This window comes from Rhea americana, unplaced genomic scaffold (genome assembly GCF_003343005.1).
Source record: "Rhea americana isolate MKP2758 unplaced genomic scaffold, rheAme1 scaffold_228, whole genome shotgun sequence".
Classification (NCBI taxonomy): domain Eukaryota; kingdom Metazoa; phylum Chordata; class Aves; order Rheiformes; family Rheidae; genus Rhea; species Rhea americana.
The window spans coordinates 1,035,763-1,056,081 of NW_028186344.1; the positions used below are offsets into that span (position 1 = coordinate 1,035,763).

At 39.0% G+C, this 20,319-nt stretch overlaps 1 protein-coding gene across 3 annotated transcripts in view; it reads right to left on the reverse strand.

Annotated features, from left to right (window-relative positions):
- The window catches only part of LRP6 (LDL receptor related protein 6), a 127,668-nt gene that overhangs the window by 12,170 nt on the left and 95,179 nt on the right, over window positions 1–20,319 (reverse strand). For 2 of the 3 annotated variants that reach the window (XM_085305905.1, XM_085305908.1), the window contains exons 11-19: window positions 17,746–17,930; window positions 15,731–16,057; window positions 12,089–12,291; window positions 9,954–10,165; window positions 9,578–9,768; window positions 5,187–5,396; window positions 3,609–3,734; window positions 1,967–2,203; window positions 175–285 (exon numbers count right to left, since the gene is read on the reverse strand). In XM_085305905.1, the coding sequence (XP_085162031.1) occupies window positions 175–285; window positions 1,967–2,203; window positions 3,609–3,734; window positions 5,187–5,396; window positions 9,578–9,768; window positions 9,954–10,165; window positions 12,089–12,291; window positions 15,731–16,057; window positions 17,746–17,930 (1,802 nt within the window). The remainder of the gene's footprint in view (window positions 1–174; window positions 286–1,966; window positions 2,204–3,608; window positions 3,735–5,186; window positions 5,397–9,577; window positions 9,769–9,953; window positions 10,166–12,088; window positions 12,292–15,730; window positions 16,058–17,745; window positions 17,931–20,319) is intronic. The other variant, XM_085305907.1, reaches the window with a different exon arrangement.

Here is a 20,319-nt window from a genome sequence, read left to right on the forward strand (position 1 = left end):
TAACAGTCCACTGCCTTGTATTTTAGATGCATGATAGCAGGTAAGAACATGAACATCCATTTTGGGACCAAATAGTTTGGCCCAGTTGGTAGAGTAAAATCTAACTCACTGAGAAAGAAACAAACAAATTTGAAATACTGCAGTCAAGTCACTAGTCTCAGATTTCACACTTACAGCATCCTTGCTCATCTGAGCTGTCACTGCAGTCCAGGTTGTGATCACATTTCTTGCTTTTCCCAATGCACTGCCCACTGGCACAGCGGAACTGATCGGTTAAACAAAGCACTGGAGAGAGAAATACCCCCCACACCAAGACTCAGTATCAAAGATTTCTACTCTTTAAAATGATTAAGAAAACAAGTCACCAAGGCATATAAACAGGAATATCTTGGAGAGTTCAGTCTGCTGCTAGCTTCATTTCTTGAAGCAGGCAGTGGCACATAAGGGTCCCTCATGCCAAGCATGCAAAAATGTGATCCAAAGTTCTGGAGAAGATATTGCGGTTGGAACCCTATCTACAATAAGGATATTACCAGATAAAGTTACCTTGGCTAGAATAAATCAGAAGCAAAAGGTCACTGAGATCACAGGCGCTTGTTCCAAAAATTTTTTAAATTGAATTATTATAAGAAACCCCAGCTCTAAACATTTATTGTAGTAAAAGAGAATAGTTATTAAAAATAAATCTGCCAAGTTATGAACATAAAATTGTTTAAGAAAGATAAATGTGATTTCTCAATGCCCTTGTACAATTCCCTTGTATAAACCAGGAAACTCCTTGATCATGGAACAACATATTTCACTTGATATTAGGTTTTAAAATTGAAATGAAAGACAGAAGAGAAAACTGGAGCTTTGCCAATACAATCACTAAATAACTACTACTTTGAGAAAAAAGGTGCTGCAGGCAAGGTGCTGGCTGCTGCTGTCTACACATATTTTTGCCACTTGTTTCATGTAAATCCAGAAATTACTTCTGACTTCAGTTGAATTAAGAAGTTAAAATTAAAGGCTTTTGTGATCTGTAACCAACTTGAATGCTCTGAATAACAGGACCACTTTAAAGGTGATAAACAGCCACTGTTCTGGTATCTCTGGTCACTGGATGGCAACTGGGAATCTACCTTGCACAACATTTTCAGATGTCAGCATTCCATCTGGCTAATGATCCCTGTTTATCACAAAGGGATTTCTGCACCAGCTTGTATGTTTTCGTTTGAGCTGGAACACATCTTTTGGGAAGAAATTTGACCTCAATTTAGACCCTTAGACAGTCTCTTCAAAGAAAGAAAATGTACTGAAAGGATGAAGGAGAAGAGGGATCCCTACAGCTCCCCACTACTTGTGCAATAAGGAAAAGAAGGAAAAGTTTGCTAATGTTTCACTTAATTTAATGATGAGGTAGTTCAGGCTCTATCAGTATAGCTCGATCTTTCCAAAATTAAAGAATATAATTCTCAGTGTACTGGCAAGGGCACTTCTCTCCGTAACTATGGCTCGAACACTCTCTCTTGCTGAGATCTACAGAAGAAAGAGGTCTTCAATAATCTCATCTGTCTCTCACTCTCACTTTCACATAACTTTATTTTATTCAGGTATGATAAAATAACCCCAGGACCTGCATTCAATATAAGATATTCAAACAACTATGACAAGGATTTGCTCTGCTTTGTAATTCACTCCAGAGTTGGCAGGTTTTTACAGTTTAAAAACTTAACAAAACTTATAATGCTACTTTTCACAAAATAGAACTTCAGCCACTGTGCAGGAGTTCAGCATTATCTCAATTTTACAGGTGGAGAAATACCAGTATGGAACAGTGAAATTAATTCCCATTCAATGGACCAGTGACAAAACACTCAACCTCAAATCCTTCTGAATCCTACACTCAGCAATTACTTCAGTATCTACCATAATCTTCTCTGGCCAGCTCTACTCTCATCATACTTTGAAAGCTCCTCTGTACCTTCACAGTTCTTCTCATCTGAGTTGTCCTGGCAGTTTGCTTCTCCATTGCACCGGAGGGCACTATCAATGCACTGTCCGCTTTCACACTGGAACTGGGCTTCTGAGCACACAGGGCAGTTTTTCTCATCGCTGTGGTCTTCGCATTCAGTGAACCCATCACAGCGCCAGGCCACGGGGATGCAGTCAATCTCACCTGTGAAACAGGTGAACTGCTGAGGGGAGCATGTTGGTGGTTCTTTAAAAATCAAGCAGACAGACAGAAATAAAAAAATCAAGGTGAACAGTAGATCATGACAGGTAAGGACAAGAAGAGCTCGGCTGCCTGACAGATGTGCCACGTCACAAAGTAACTGGCACCCCCCATGCCCTCTGCGGTCATTGGAGCCATTCTTGAGCCTCATGTGACTGATGCAGGCTCATGGCAATGGGCTCTCAGTGAGCAAAGAATAATGGAACATAGAAATGTGTACGCTCAAAGCACAACTCTTCTACCCCCTCTTCATTTCAGTCCTGAAACATCATTCTCTTAGGCTGCAATAGGTCTTTAGTGGCTGTCATTTAAAGTCAACATGCTTTTCTGCTACTCCCCCTTTCCCACAGCATGACTGCATACACAACTAATGGCTCAATTTCTTTTTAATATTCAACAATAATCGTATAGAAAACATTAGAAGGATGTAATGCACTGCAGATGGATGTTCAGTGACTCAATGTCTAGTTATGTGCCCTCAAAAACTCTGTTCAGTCAGAATTCTTTTAACATGACAAAAAACCTGCTCCATCTAGTCAAGTCCTACTATCTCAACACAGCTGTCAGCTGTTATTTAACATTTACTACAGTAACTGTTAATCTCGTGTAGTAAGCAAGTGTGGAATTCCCCCTCAGCTCCCTCCCCTTTTTGTTATTCTTATTTTTTAAACTCATATCCCCTATTCCTCCTCTCTCTTTTTGGCCTGGTATTAAACTTGCTCTGAGAAAATATCTGGATTATGTTAGCTCTTGTTCCACTTTGAGACCACCCATTGCCTTGATGGTAAGAAGATTGCATAATAAACCCATTTAGCCTGGTGGCGCAAAGACACCCAAGTGTCTCTCATCTCCTTCATTTCATCTGCACCCTCAGAACCATCAGGGCATAGGCCAGGGTGACCACATCACCATGGAGGAGGCAACTTACACTTCTCTAATTACTCCTTCTGGGATTGCAGTTCAGAAAGGAAACCCAGGGTGATTTTGAGGAGGAAAACAAAGAATAGGCAAATGGTAGAACATCCCCAAACACAAGAATTTACCTCTATTTGGCAAAGGAGAACATAAAGAGTAATACAAACAGCAATACAAATGTTACAATTAAAGAAAATCAAGCTGAAATAATTCAGTGCTCTTAAGTAGAAAGGGTGAATGGAATTCCTTACTTAAACTACTGAAATTTTCCTCATCTCTTATTCATTATCAGTACTTACAGACTTAGATCGGCAGGAGTCAAACAGATAAACATGTAAAAGCATGTTACAACATCTGGTAAACTGTCACATGCTTTCTGCTTAGGAGCTGTCCCTAAAGATGGGAGCACATGGCTCACATGAAGACCTAATCAGAAGTGAAGAGCTCACTTMAGCAGAGACTGGGAAGAACTTACCTCCACAGGATAACTCATCCTGCAGCAGAACAAGGTGGACTGGGCATGAGCAGCGTGTGGTGCCGTCGCCTTTCACAATGCAAATGTGTGAGCAACCACCATTGTCTTGAGAACAAGGATGCTGCCCTGTGATTTTAAAAATAAGACAAATAGCACAACTGCAATCCCATGTGTCTGATGTTGGCAGTAAGGAAATAAGAATGTGGGGGGGTTGCATTTCCTCTTTTCTTTTTCAAAATGCATTCAGTAAACTTCATAAGCTCACTGACAAGAAACCCTACATCTTTTCAGACCTTTCAGAGATTGCTTTGGGCTCACAGGACTCCCTTTCATGACTCCCTTCCCACTGGGGACAGTGATTGCTAGAAGCAGCTCTGAAAGAGAGCGTATTTTTTCCTTCACCCACATCAATAATTATCTGTGATCTGAAACAGAGATTTGTGCCATGTGGTCTTCTAAAACAGTAAACAAACTCAGTGTTAGCTTCTTAGGTGCAGTAGAATTGGTTCTACAGCAATAATAGCAGCAATAACAATCAAAAAGATGCCTCTGCTTCTATACTTCATTTTCACTATCAAAGATCATTAGAAAAAGTCAGCTTTTCTAATTTATAAATTCTGAAGCTTTCACATTGTCTCCAAAACCCAAATTAACATGCTCTAGATAAATATGTCTCCTCATTTTAATGTTTAATAAGGACAACATACTACTTTTGGAACTCCTGACAGGTTTACTGAGACTAATAGCAAACAAAACTAGTAGTAGTCTGCACTGATGCTTTAATTAAATATCCYCAGACATTTTTCTACATATTTCTCCAAGGCATGCACCATAGCCTGCTAACCAGGCGTATTTCTTCCAAGATGACTGAAGCTCTGCTATTTTAAATATCCAGCTCCCAATCATCTCAATGAACACACACACACACACACACACACACACACACACACACACAGAGAGAGAGAGAGAGAGAGAGAGAGAGAGAGAGAGAGAGAGAGAAGCTATACCTGGTGCAGAGAACACTTTTAAAAGTGTAGACTTGTTCAACCCAAATGGTTGTTTACCACTACCTTCATGCAGTGCAATGTGGCTCTTTTGCCATTTAATTTTAATACAACTTGCCAGTAACACTTTGCCTTCAGGGTGGCCTGTCTTTTGAAGCCTTTACCGCTAGTAAGAGGCCCTGAGCTCTGCTTTTCTAAGCAGAATAAACCTCTACTAGTGGCTGCTTTGCTACTTCACATCTCTACAGTGCCACAGGCATAATCGAGAAAATGCTCTAGCAGGGACAAGCGGGCATTTCCACTGTGCCTATACACACTCAAATCCCATGGGGCCCCAATGGGGGCATGTGACGCTGAGTTTGTTATAACTTTCCTATCCATTGTCAATTGCATTGAGTAAACAAATTTAATTCTCCTCAGGCAACACAACAGACACAAAATGATGCTAACTGCTGGCCCCTTGAACCTGTGCTGATGGCAATCAGTGGTGAAGAACAACAGTCTTCCTCTCTCTTTGGCTGCTCCCTGCCTCTAGCAGGCACTGCTCTCTCATGCAGATGGGTATTGTACTTACTGTATTCCTGAATGTTGAGCTCTTTAACAGCGTGAATGTCACTGAGTTGTGCAATACGAGCCTGGACCTTTGTACGTCCTTCACGACCAGTCATATCAATCTTTTCAATCATCTGCTGTTGCCTGTCAATCCAATACAGCCAGTTTTCAAATACAGTTAGTCCCACAGGCTGCAAGATATTAGAGTCTTCCAGAACAATTCGGTTAGCACCTGAGGAAGAAAAAGTTTTAACTCAGCTAGATACTAACACAAAYGTTTTCTACACTACTTTCTACTATACTTTTTACTGCTTTTGTATTAGTAGCCTAGTGCAAAAGCAGAAGCAATCCTGGGTCCTCTTATATAAGAATTAAGATTTCACAGCCATGTGACCATTTTTTTTTCCTACTTTAATCAAGAGAATGGTTTTTGTGCTCCAAATACATTTATTGTATTTTAGAAGCATCTGGACTGGAGGTATCAACTGTCATAAGACTATCAGGTCTTTTATCAATATGATGGTAATCAGTATTTCTTTTCATTCTTCTGTCTTTTTTTGGAGAAATCAATCACTTTGTCTTGGCATACAATGGGAAATAATAAGATGTATTATTAGTTTGAGTTAACCAATACAGGATAAAGTCCTAAAGGAGACAAAGAAGTGAGTACCCTTCACATGAGTAAAACTCAGACTAAGGTAAACACTTGACTTCCTGTATTCTTTTATTTCAACTGCATTCACTTCACTGGTTTTTCATGTTAAACTGGGAACACTCCTTTCTTCCTAATGAAGATTTATTTTCCTTAGTTCCTTTAGCAATCAAAAGTATCAGCAAAGAGAACTTACTCTTACATCTCTAAGAATACTTGCTGACTTTTATGATAGATTAACTATCATAAAATATAGTCAAAAACTATTGCCAGATTTCACAATTAACCTGCACATACACAAAAAAAGTTAGTCTCTCTACATTCTAGAGATATCACTACAGATTGTCCAAAGATAGTGAAGGGTTCATAATTCATATACAAAAATAAAACGTGATTCAAAACCTAAGACCACAAAAGTGGAGTTTTACCCATGTTTTATTTTACATAAAAAGGTCCTAATATAAAAAGGTCCTAACAGCCAAATATTCGATTAAGTTTGACTGATTTTATGTTCAGAATCTGTTACAAACATAAGGATTCTGCTCCAATTTTGAAATGCTGAAATGTCACAAAGTCTAAAATTAGGCCACAGCCTGAAAATTTACATACAAGTCCTGGTATTTCAGATATCTGGGATCCATGCTTTGCTTACTTTTACTTTTACTATAGCAGCAACAGCTTTACATATGTCCATCCACAATAAAATCTCCAAGGAGTTGTTATATTTCGTCCAGTAAAAGGTACTAGTACAACTGAACATCACAAAAATATTATACCATATCTCTACATACCCATACATGATACTGTTATGGGACAGAAAGATGCATCTATTTTATCATTTTACAATTTGAGCAGGTTCTATCTTCCATTTTGATTAAAAGCAAAATCAGTTTCTGGCTTGTTGAGAACTTTAATCAACAGTATGCCAGTGATTATGATTTATAAACAAATTCAGCTATGAAAAATTTATTTAGCTCCTGTACGTGAAATATATAAACAGCTCAGAACTGAAGTAACCTTCCCAACATTTAGCAAGGAAGGTTACTGCCACATTTAGTGGCATCTAAAGCAGAACATAAAAATTCAAACTTAAATTATCAGCTAGACTGAGCTCCTACCCACTGATTTGCAACAACAACAACAATCAGATTCAGAGAAGATGTTGATGGATTCGCAAGGAAGCTATACACAGAATGATGTAGAAATTAAGACTGAATGATGTAAGTCAAACTAAATGGCTGCAATGGTCTTTCAACTCCAGTGAACATGATTAACCTTACAGAGAAAATGAAAGAAACAGCTACCTGCATTTTGAGAAGAAAATCTAAGAAGGGAGTAGGAGGATATGTAAAGATGACATAAGAGGAAGGGATATAGTTTAAACTAAGAACTTGACCTACCCAAATGGAATCTATACATGCCCTGCTCTGCCATGCCCATATCAATCAGCATAGCACTTTGCAGTATTCCCCATAAAGCTCAGATGCTTAAAATTTTTACTCCTTTAATAACTTCATCTTTATTTTAATATTTATGACAAAGTGTAGCTGACTATTTCTGACTAAACCAAGACACTGAAATTACTCTTTCCACAAACTAACAATAAAATCTGAAGCTGATCAGGGTGCTAGTCCATTTTACTGGGAATTGCACATGAAAGGGAAATGTGATTGAGTGGAACTTTGTCCACTGACATCGCCATTCTCTTTTCAGAAATACCTTTTACAAACCAAAAAAAAAAAAAAAAAAAACACATAGCACATTCTGTTTCCAAATAAAAACGATTAATTCCAAACCCATTAGATATTTCTAAATCACACTAATTATTCTGGAATAGAAAAACTAATTTCCAAATATTTTCCATGGTAAGGAGCTAATTTCAGTCATCTTTTCATAAACAGTCCTTTAATCATGAAAAGAATCTGGTTAGCTTCAATAGGATCTCACATTTGGGCAGCATAACTATGTCCTAACTGCAGGCCTGAATAACAAGGAGGAAGAGAATGACTGCATCATACCGAAGTCATTTACCTCTCCTTCTCTTTATGGGTAGTAGCATCTACACAGGCCAGAAATAAGAGACAGTGCATGTTTTCAAGAAGCTAAAATGCAGAAAAATTACCTTGCCAGTGAAAAGAGCCTATTAATCAGCATTCCTAAGCACAGGAATGCATCTCAACAGTTAGTAATTTATCGTGGTAATTACAGCAATCTATTTGCAGTGCAAAAGCCAAAAAGCAAGAAAGGTTTTGGAAAGATTTTTTCTTCATTTTCATGGAAAGAATGGTGAGCTTTTACTACACAACACATGAGATCCAACAGCTATATTCTTTTTAAAGTAAAATCATTAAAAATGACCGAGTTAGAATTCACACCTATCTCCTCCTCTGCTGTTTTTTTTTTTTTTTTTTCCAACAACAGATGCAAAAGAGAAACACGGTATATATGGTACTCTGCTGCCCTTCAGTCAACTCATGCAGATCTTGGATGTGGGACAGTCCAGAGCATCCCACCATTGTTTTTCAAAACAATTCAAAAATGCGTAAATCCTTTGTTTTAAAAGAGCAAAGAGTCAGGAGGTCACAGTTCATTAGGGATCCTGAATCTTCCAGTGACATGTCAAGCRTGTCACTGAAGAAAATTACTATCTTGCTGAGCCTTAGTTACAATCACCTAGGAAAAATGAAAGAACGTTTTCCACTCCAAAAGCTTATTCTTGCAGGTTAACTAACAGAAGTCTGAAAAGCGCGCTGGTATCAAAGGGATTACATGCTGCTACTTCAAATGAAGGCATCATACCATCAGTAAAACATGTTACTATGAACTATCAGATTCTTCCTAAATTTTCACATATGCTCCCAGATAGCACTGTATGTCCTTATGCATGTAAATGTATGCCTCTGAGAGAGAGCAGAATAACACTGCTGAAGTACAAGGACATGTACAACTCTTACCTGTACAGGAAGGAGAAATTCTGTCATTGCCCTTCACTTGCAGCACTGTCAAGAGGGCTGTGTACCCAATAATACAAAACGCAGACAGGCAAGTGTTTGCTCAGAACGTTCTATCACTTCCTGCAGCAACATCCAGCCCAACTACTATCACAGCAAATTACTGCTGAAGCTACACGGGACAGCCGATCTGATCCAGCAACCTGCTGGATCCAGTGAGTGAATGAGAGAAATCTCAGTCTCACTTACTCTACCTGCATGATTTTTCCTCATTTTTTGTCCCAGTTCTGGTACTTCTGGAACAGGAGTTTTGCCTTTTGAGAACAGTGAGATGTTAGATCTGCTATATCCTTGTCATATTATTTCACCCTAAATGGCAGATACGTAAGTAACCTGCACATCTATTGTTTTAACTCTACAGAAAAGATTTTTCCACTAAGAGAGAATATTTTCCTCTGATTGAAAGTTTACTGCAACAAAACCAATGCCTTTAAAAACAACCCTTCTCTCTTCCCCTTTCCAAAACTGCAGAAATTTATTCGTGAACTGACTTTGGGAAACCACACAAAGGTATTGAAATAAGAAATCAAAGTAAATAGCATGTGTAGCAATTAATAATGCAAATAATAGACAGAGGTATGAAACTGAAAAGGTATGCTGCATGAATCATGCACATTCCCTAGCTGGGAATTTAAGGAGTGATTAGAACCACAGGCTRTTTATAGTAGGAAGGCAAAGGAGACACCTTTCCTTGCATTCCCCAACACCCACATCATAGAAACAAATCACTGAATTAAAGCGCTATTCTACCTGAAAGGTCACTGCTTTCAATTCTCCGTAGGTCTGAATCAGCCCAAAACAATTTGCCAAGCTGGCTGTCAATAGCTAAGGCTATGGGCTTGCTCAAACCACTGAAAAAAAGCACCTCTCGTTCAGTTCCATCCAATGCTGCTCTCTCAATTTTGGGAGATCTTTCCTGTAGGTTGGTGAAATACATGTATCTGGAAAAGGAAAATAAAAGTTTATTAGATACTTCCACATTTTTGCAGTGTGACCAAGACAGCTTAACAAATGTCAGAGATACTTTTACTCTCTGAAAAGAAACCAATCAGCAACAAGATGACAATTCAATTCACAAGATCTTCAGCCTGGCTTTCCCCCACATCACTCTATTTCAGCTACATACCCCTTCTCTGGATTCACCACAATGGCCCTGGGCCTATCTTGATCTCCTTTGAGCACCACTCCCACAGATCTCCCATCCAGGCGTGTCACATTGATCACATTAGTGGCTTCGCAGGTCCAATAGATATAGCGGCTGTAGATATCAATGCTCAGGTCGTAGGGCTGCATATCTAGGTTCTGGTTGGGAACTGGACTTGTCACAACAGTAAAGCTCTAAAAGGATGAAAAACACCCCCCAAAAAAGCATTAAATCTCATCTAACGTAAGCAATTTTATTTCCTATGGATGCTCCAGATCAAACTACTGTACAGGAAAGGGAAGCCTCCAAAATACTACCCTAAAGCAGGAGACAGCCAGGTCCAGTTGTCCCTTGAGACCATGATTAGATACAGTCTGATGGTTAGTGGTAATGTCCTGATGGTTTGTGGTAATGAAGATCACGCAAGTTGGTTGCAGTTTACAAGATTTTGCAAGTTTTACCAATAGTCAAAATAGTCTGTATGTTGAAGATTCAGGTTCAGCTTCATTATCTTTGGTTTCCTGACAATCCTAAGTTCAGTTCAGATGGTTCCAAACCCAGAACACTTAGCTCTCTATAACAGACAAATTCATATCACCAATAATTCCCAAAGCTGAAGCTGAACATTAGAAAAGATAAAAACACAGGCAAAGTAAGGCCAGACAGGACTTGAAATCCTGCCTCACTCCTCTGCATCATCATTATCATATATCATATATCACTTGAGGGATATAATATATGGATGAATCATAAATGGGAAGGAAACTCTGCCAACAGACAGTAAGGACACCAATATAAGCCTGTGACTTTATAACATTTCCAGCTAACACATTTCTGCTCAAAAGTTCTTCTCTTTTACTGGTCCAGACCTCTGGAGTTCACATATTCTTTTTTTATCAGAAAAACACTGCATAGTCTCTCTGTAGCAAAAGGTGAACCTAACTGAATTAACATAACAGATGTCCTTTCCTAAACTTTCCAAAAATCTAAAGAAAATTTATAATTTACAAAACACAGCTGAGATTAATCTTTTTGGAAAATCTGATGCTTTTGAGATGTGCAGCCCCCATCTTCCTACCCCCTCATCTCTCATATTAAACCTTTCATTGGAAAGTCTGCCTAACTTTTTCTGGCTTGTCATCTGTAAGAAAGGGTGTGCCTGAAATCCTGCATTTCTTTATTCTGCTGAAGCTGGCAAAAATGGTGTCTTCAGCTAGTTTTGGGTGTTAAATTTTCAGATATTCCAAAACTAAAACCATTGCTATATTAAGAATCAAGACTGAAGGACATTCCAGCAGGATCCAGCATCACACAGTTGAGCATACTACCTGTGTTGTCTATCTTAGTTTCCTGCTCCTCCTTCCTTTCAAAAAAATACAGGAAGGAAAGACTGATTTTAAAGGTGGAAAAGGAATAAGCACTCATTGCACACATTTAACCTCACTAAACCTGTATTCCCTTTTGCCTTCTACCTCACTCTACTTTTTCTATAGAATCAGAAAAAGTTAATAAATAAATAAAATTTCACCAGTTAAAGACTTTTTTCTGAACCTGTCTCTTACATGTCACTAATTTCAACTTCTGTATCCAGTGCCTCTATAGTTGACAACATTTTTCTTCTCATCCCCACTAGAACCTCATAGGCTTTAGACAGAGTTTAGATGCTCACGGAGCCCTAGGCTCCTCATGTCTGTGTCAATGTTCCTGCACTCTGCTCATTCGCAAATGCTCTTTCAACCTCTGATACACTTAATTTCTCCCAAGAATCTTCCACTCCTTGTTTCACTTCTCTTATATGGGGGTTTCCAGCAACCCCTGGCCAACAGACAACACTGAGTAAGTAAAGTACTGCAGACAACAGACAACAGTATCTTTAAGTAGGACTTGATTTTCAATGTTATTTTCCTGCAGCATCTCCTAAGTTACTGTTTGAGGGTTACTATTCCAGAAACTCCCATTTGCCATTTGTTCTGGCAATTGGCAGCTTCTAATCTGCAGGAAAATCAGGAAATCCATACTTTTTTTTTTTTTTTTTTTTTTTTAAGTACAATCCATTCAGTGCTGGGTATAAAGCAAGCTGCCCTCGTCTTTTAATAACTCTGTCACCCGCAGCATACCTGGCTGCCATCTTCTTGTGCCTTGCGGATGATATTCTGTCGAGAATCAATCCAGTACAGTTGTTTATCGAGGGGGTCATAATCAATGGCTCGAACATTCCTGAGGCTGTGGATAGGGAGTATAATATCTGGACTCTGTTGCTCGTCTATCACCATGCGGTTAATTGCATTCTTCTGACTGAACAGTAGAAAGGTTGTAGGAGCTTGATGGGTTAAAAAAAAAGAACGGAAAGATAAAAAGAGAGAGAAGAAGGAAAGTTAACACCGCAAAAATGTTGGGTATTCATACGTTCAAGAACGACCATGACTCCATAAAACCAGACAGTACCTAATATTTCATTCCCTTCCTCCCTCTTCCTTTGCTGAAAAAACCCAAAACATAAAACAATCCTCTTTTCAGTTTGGAAAGCCTTTCGAATGACCTTTTTTATTTATTATAAATGTTCAAATGTGGATGTTACTGCCAAAGGTAATTTCAAGCATCCCAGGACTAACGAATGTGAAGACTTCTGTCAAAATTACCTTGCTAAACACACTCCACTTGCGGAGTGTGGAAAGAAAGCGGAGCAAAAGTCAGCACTGGTTTCTTATTTGCAGCTCACAGGGACAGAGATGGCCATTAGGGTGGTCCAGTTCTTTTCCTACAAACTCTCTTTCCACCTACACCAGAATGAAATGACAACTAGGAAAATGTTTTAAGTGAGTACAGGCTGGGTTTTTGGAGAAAAAGCTATTCAATCTTCTCAGATTTATCCTAAATATTTCTAGGCACTCAGCTGGGAATGCTACCCTGCAAGCAGAAAAAAAAATCCCATGCTCTGCTCCAGTTTTCCAGATGCCCCCTAAAAATTTCCTGGATGAATAATTTTTTTCTTATAAGTACTGTCAAACAGCAAAAAAAAAAAAAAAAAAAAAAAAAAAAAAAAAAAAAAAAAAAAAAAGACTTCTCCATCTCATTCAGTTGTAACTTACCAGTATTATTTTACTGTTAGTGCACAAGGCAAGTACACTTAATGCCTTGTTAAAAAAAAAAATTCCCTGTATTACATAACTGGGTCAGAAATCAGATGAGGCAGTGAAAGTATTTCCCCTTTTTACAGCATTTTTTTCAGTAATGGTCTACCTGGAACCACTGCTGTACAAGACAGCACAAGATCCAGTAGCCAGAAATGCAGTTTGCAGCCTCCTTGACATTTGTATAATCAATTTTCTATAGCTCAAGTCTGGAGAGGTTAGCAGTGGGATATTGCTCTCATTCAATCCAGCCTGTAAAACACAGGTAAGGCAGCACCTTGGGAGGAGACGGAGCAAGAGCCTTCCAGAGAACATCATCATTCTTTGTTATTTTAGGCATACCCTTTGAATGCTTATTCTGGCTGCTGGAAAAGAAAAGGGTGTGTGGGGGGGGTTTCCTTGGCAACAAACACTCAATCCTAATGTCCTATAAAAATCAGACCTAGTTACAAGTTATTTTTGCTTTCTGGAAAACCTGTATTTCTCCTCCAAGCATGTCTCCAGTAACTTAAGCCTTTTTCTATTTAGGTCTTAACTGTAGGAGAAAGTACAATAAAAGCAAACCAAAGTTTATACTGAATACATATAGCAAAACAGTAAATTCAGAAAAAATCAGTATTCTTATCAAGCAGCTGAGAGAGAAATGCAAAGAAAAATAAGCTGAGGATAAAACAAATAATACAGCCAAACACACTGGCATAAGCATCTAACATCCTTTCTTCTTTTCCCCCTGAAGACAGTCTGTCACTGTCTTGGAAGCCACTGGCTTCCAACTTGGAATAGATAACTGCAGATTTTGGTATTTGAACAGATAACTGCAAAATTCCTCCTTTGAATCCCCGTATCTCCAAAACAGCACTGATTTTGGAAGTCACCTCCCAGTTTTTATCACCTTCCCTCCCAACAGTCACATACTTGCACTATGTTTTTGGAAGGCAAACTGAGTGCAGCGAGCACATCTCCGGAAGAACACTGCATTCAAACTTCACAACACATGGTGGGTCTGAAAGGACACCAGAGCTAGCCAGAGTCCTGTGTCCTTCCCATAATTAAAACAATCTATACAAACATGAGCAGTGTGATCCAGAAAGGAAGGAACTGGCCTCTGATACATAATCAGGTAAAGTAGGCAAGAGAAAGTTAAGACTATTCATGCTCCAATTATAGTGGCCAAGAGAAAAATTAAATCATAAGCAGAGAAGCTTAAGTCTCCAGTTATGTACAGATGAGAGTCTGGAAAGTTACCAGGTTGGAATATGGCACAAAGAAAATGATTAATGGCTCCTAAAAGACTCTAAACTGCACAAGGGRAAACGGTCCAATTTCTTTGCAACGTATTTCCTGTATTTTTCTTGTTCCTTTGTTACCAAGAACATTTTCAAAAGAAAACATGATCTTTTATCATTTTGCTACTTATTCTCCACTGGAAGTCAGATTCCTCCAGAATTTTACCAGAATGGTATCAACTTTGCTTCTAACTTGCAGAAAGGAGAGAGAATGTTAAAATACAAAGATCCAGCTGTCATGCACACATCCCTTGTAATAAAGAGGAGGAGCAGTACAGAGCACACAGCTGAGATAAAGCAGACTTTTCCAAAGGGCATGATTTTCAAAAAATTCCATGAGGTAGCATTTGCAGAACAAGCAACCTTGCTTTTGGTCTTAAAACCAACATTTGGAGCTCTCTACTCATGCATAATGTAGACAAGATACAATCCGTCTCTCTGTACCATGCATCTCTTAACCCACTGACTAATCTGAATGACACCAGTGCAAATCAGCATCYAGCGTGGATGCCAAAATTATGAGTGCTTCACTGGCAGCCAGTTATTGCAAGATGGATAAATTATTTGGTTAGAAACTAATTACACACAGCCTGAGGGGCCTTGTGGTTCATATTCTACACAGCAATGAAGAAAAGTGGGGCCTGGCTGCACTGAGATCAGAAATGCAAAGTGCTGCGGAGGCAGCAGAGCCAAGTCTCTCCTTGCTGCAGAGCACACACTTTCGAGGCTATGAGTGTAGCTCTGAAGCACAGCCTACTTCAGCAGCTCATCAGACAGCAAATAAATCCTGACCCACCTAAAGGCCACGAGAAGTCCAGAATATACACAAAACTACCCAATATCCTTTATGTCAGGTGAGATTAAAAATAAATAAGAAAACAAGTGTTTAAGAAGTGTGGACAGACACAAAACGAAAAGTATTTCCAGCATTCCTACTTATGCAGCTTTAGCTCAAAGAGTCAGGGAAAAGATTCAATAGATCCGTTTTTTCATATTTTACTGCAGTACTGGCCTGTTGAAACATTTTTTTACTTTTAATACCGTACCTTCGCTTAAAGGTTGATAGGATTTTACTATTAGAAGCTTATACTTTAAAATATGTATTTTTATTGCCATCTTTATTTGGTCACATATCCTGCTTTATATAGGGGAAGGGATGCTAGGACAATATAAAGATTTCAAACACATATTTGGTATCTAGAAGAGAAACTTGTTATAACTTGACTATCAGCAAAGCAAACCTGTAAAAAATAAAACTCCTCTTCTTTTCCCCCATAAAATGCTTGTATCCATTACTAAGGATCTCTGCTTCTGAAGTTTATTTTCACACATCATGGCTTACCACTGCAAGTCCTGTTGTCAGAGTTCAAGGAATAGTGAGCTGGGCATCCACACACAAAACCACCAACAGGTACGGCTAAACACAGATGAGAGCAGTGACCATTGCTAGAGGCACATTCATTCCAGCCTGCCTGCCTAGAGGAATGGAAGACCAAAATGTCCATAACATAATCCAAGTGTCCTTGGATGATAGTTCGGTTCTGGCCACTGGTCTTATTGGCTCGTTCAATGCTGCGCCGGCTCCAGTCTGTCCAATAAATGTAATCCTGATATTGAGTCAAGCCAAATGGGTGAGGCAAATCATCAGCGATAATCTCACGGTCAAGGCCTGTTTCCAAAAACGAAGGGAGAGAAAAAGCAGAATTATTTGGGGAGGCTGTTGGACGTGTCCCCGACATAGAAATGTTAAAATATACTTGCTTTAAAGTTACTATTTTATAATTATAAAATGATGTGCCATATTCAAAACACCACCCTAAAGCCTAAGGGCCCTTTTTCTATTATAGAAACATGCCAACAACCCTGCTTGTGATTCACGGAACAGAACATACTTAACTAAAGAAAAAAACCTGATAATTTTCAAAACAGGTTATCAGAAAGATCCTGTCCTTTGCCTTCTCCTTAGATTAAACAGTATCTCTCTGAAGGAGATGCAGGATCTTGACACTGAATTCCCAGGCTGTCATCTCTGGCACTATGTTCGAGTCTTTGCCCACTGCTTACAGAGACAGAATTGAAGATGATTCTACATTGTATTATGAGAAAAATTAAGTTAAACTAATCTGTCTCTACAACGTCATAAGAGGAAGGACCAGTGGAAAACTCAAGACAAGAACCAGTTAACTGTGTCTACCTCAGAAAGGTTAAGAGACCTTAAAGAGCATGTTTTGGGAGGAAGACTGAGGAGAAGGGGACCGATTTCAACCATGCAAAGCTTTATTACCATGTGGTGCCCTGGTGTCTACTCACAGAAAATGAGTAGGAGATTAACAAGAGAGAAGTCATTTCCTGTTGCACAGAGAAGAAACATGCTGTAATGCATCCTGCCATCAATAGCCACAGGGATAGGAAAGACAAAATTCTAATTCTACGTATTGCTTCTAAGGGATACAGTGGAGTATTGAGTCAGCCTCAATAGCACACTGAAACACAGGAGAAGTTGAAGAAATACTTTTCTGTTACATATGATTCCTAGTAATGCATTTTGCTGTTTTTATCTTTTTCTAACTTTGTCCTATTATTGCAAGTGTGAAGTTTAAAGTAGATGAACTCTTTCAGCCTGCTAAATATTGGCTAGTGACAATGCTAATCTGACTAACATGGCATACAACAAGGCATTCTACTCCTGTTGCTGTAGAGATGTTAAAAATATGATATTGAGCCAACCTTAGAGGGCCCAGGACCCCCATACACCACCTTTGGGACACTGACAGAATAACATACTGCACCTCCATTTATCTGTAAGGACCATTTATAAAACACTCATGCAGACTCTAGTGTAAAAGAGAACTTCCCTGGTGACCAGTACTGGCCAGGGAAAGCTCCATAGCACTCAGCATATTGGAAGAATGCCTGAACCCTAAGGAAAAAAAAAAAAAAAAAAAATTACACAGGGAAAAGCATCCAATAAGCTGTTATCTTGGCTTTCTCTCTACCTTTCTACAGACAATGAAGTGTTTGCTATGTATTTGCCAACATTCTTCAGAGCAGCAAAACAAGACTGTCCAAAACACTAAAAGTTGACAACTTTGTCCTACATATAACTAAAAACATGCATAGCTTGTATAATTTTAACTTTGTGAGCAACTATATTGCATACAAGAAAATTGAGGCCTCACTGAGTGCTCTGTTGCATAAACATCAAGTATAGAAGCAAATATTAAAGGTGTGAGTTCGGAAAATTCTATTTTTGTCTTAAGATACGTATTTTTGCATTATCGAAGCAATAATCTGCCTTAAGAAACTGCGAAAGAATGCCACTATCCCCGTCACACAGCCCAGGGCTCTGGGGCTCACCCAGCATGTTGGATGACTCTATTAGGTTGGTATCGAGGTCAGTCCAGTACAGTCGTCTTTTAGCATAATCAATAGTTAGGCCGTTAGCACGTCCCACATTTGGTACCAAAGTAGTCCGCTCACTTCCATCCATACCAGCTCTGTCGATCTTCGGCTTACCGCCCCATTCAGTCCAGTACATAAACCTGATTAAAAGGCAAAAATATGTCATGTTTATTCAAAAGAGAACTTAAGCAGAAAATATGAAAACAAAAAAAAAAAAAAAGAAAAAGGAAAGAAGAAATTCTTAAAGAGAGTAGGGAAAACAAGAGTTATGAATTTAGGCATTTATTAGGCCCCATTACACTAAACATCTATTTCAAAACACAAGCAAAGTAGTGAGTCAGATTTCCTCAAAGTGCTTCCAACATTATTTTTTCCACATGAAGCTGGATTTTTACCAGCATCTTCTTTATGAAAGCATTTCAATCTTAACAAATCCACATCAGTTAAGAGAAAAAAGGCTGGCAATAGAGTACTTTCATTTATGCCTGGTTATTTAGCACAGTATTTCTATGCTACTTTGCAAGAACTGTCTTCTGTTTTTATTCAGTTGTCCACCAAATGCTGGAATAAAAATGGTAGGAAAGCAGGGGTATGCAAGGCTTTGTTAGTGGGTGTCACTGCTTATCTCCACACAACTAATTCAATCAGCCGTATAGCAGTGTCTCCATTTCAGCTGATGGCAGAATGCCACAAAACTGTATGGCATTTCCACTGGAGCAAACATGCAAGTTATTATGTATTTACATGACAATTTAGCTTCATTTGGCAGAAGCTCAGGCTTCCACATATTAATATCTTCTTTCCGTAGGAGCAGAAAGGCCTGTATATTTGACAACTGATATCAGACAGTTAGTCATTTCTTCCAAGACATAAAGCTAATACCATTTTAAAAGTGAGACAATTACATTAATACCTTTAGCTCAAGCTGTAGTAACCAATGAATCTGTAAAGTTTTTATTAATTACAATCAACTGACTGAACAACAGACTGGAACAGGTTGCTTCAGAAACTGATGACCAAGGGTGGGCCATTCTTTACCACCAGTAAGAAAACCTGAAGTTTTCTTTCTAATACTTGAAAATTTCGCAGATTGGACACAGCATGAAACTAAGTGTGAGAATTGCCCCCGTAGTAATGACACCATGAAAACTTCTATATGAGCTAAAATTACATAACATAGCCTTAGAACAAGAGATGAAGCAGGGAGTTTGGCCTAGAACAAAATTCAATTTCGTTTCTTTTGTCCAGTTCTGAAACAGAATGGTGTTTGTGTTCTGCAGAACATTAAATTCAAGATTTTTTTTTCCCCAATCTGTAAACACTGAATTATAATAATCCTTGGAAAAGAAAACCCACACTCCTGGCATAAAACTAGAAAAATTCAAAGCAATATTTTGTTACAGCTGAGTAACTAGCAGTCTACTCTCAGATGCTCTCCAACCTTCTTCTCCAGGCAACCCCAGCACATCAGGGCTAAGCCTCATCTACACATCCCACTGAAAAAGGTGTAGTACTTGGCTTCACTAAGCACTAAGAGAGCGGTGACCCCTTTGCTGAAAGGAAGCAAGAAGTTTGTGTTTGCCTGGCACTGAGTTTTCTGCATTGCTCTAATTCTCGCATAGTCACTGGAAGCTGGGATAATTCATAACACTTGAAAATTACGTTCCTTCATCTGTACAGTAATACAATACTGGTACCTCAAAAAGGTTTTGCAGTAATTAATGCCAAATAAAAAGAGCTATTTTATAAATTGGACAGTTTAATATCCCCCACTTYTTTTCCTCCTCTCTCTACTTTTCCTATTTCATTTCCAATTCAAAGAATCCTGAGTTTTCTTCTCAGGAAATCTTTCATTTCAAGGAAAGGTGGTTATAGCTGTTTCTGCTGTTTCTCTACCCTTGCCCCACTTTTTCCATGACAACAAAAAAAAAAGGTATCTTACCTGAAGAAACAAACACCTTTCTTATTCTCAGATAATAAGCTTTATCCCCCACTTTCAAGTTAAATCATTTAATACCCTTATAGGACCCTAACTTGTTATAAAAAGGAGTTTCATTCTAAAAGTACAAATAYAGTCATAGAATCAGTAAGGTTGGAAGGGACCTCTGGAGATCTAGTCCAATCCCCATGCTCAAGAAAGGTCTCCTAGAGCATGTCACACAAGATTGCGTCCAGGTGGGCTTTGAATATCTCCAGAGAAGGAGACTCCACAACTTCTCTGGGCAACCTGGTCCAGGGCTCTGTCACTCTCACAGTGAAGAAATTCCCCCTCACGTTCAGGCGGAACTTCCTGTGGTTCAGTTTGTGCCCGTTGCCTCTTGTCCTGTCACTTGTGACAACCAAAAAGAGTTTAGCCCCATCCCTTTGACACCCTCCCTTCACATACTTATAGACATTGATAAGATCCCCTCTCAGTCTTCTCTTCTCCAGGCTGAACAGGCCCAGCTCTCACAGCCATTCCTCACAGGGCAGATGCTCCACTCCTCGAATCATCTTTGTAGCCCTATGCTGGGCTCTCTCCAGCGGCTC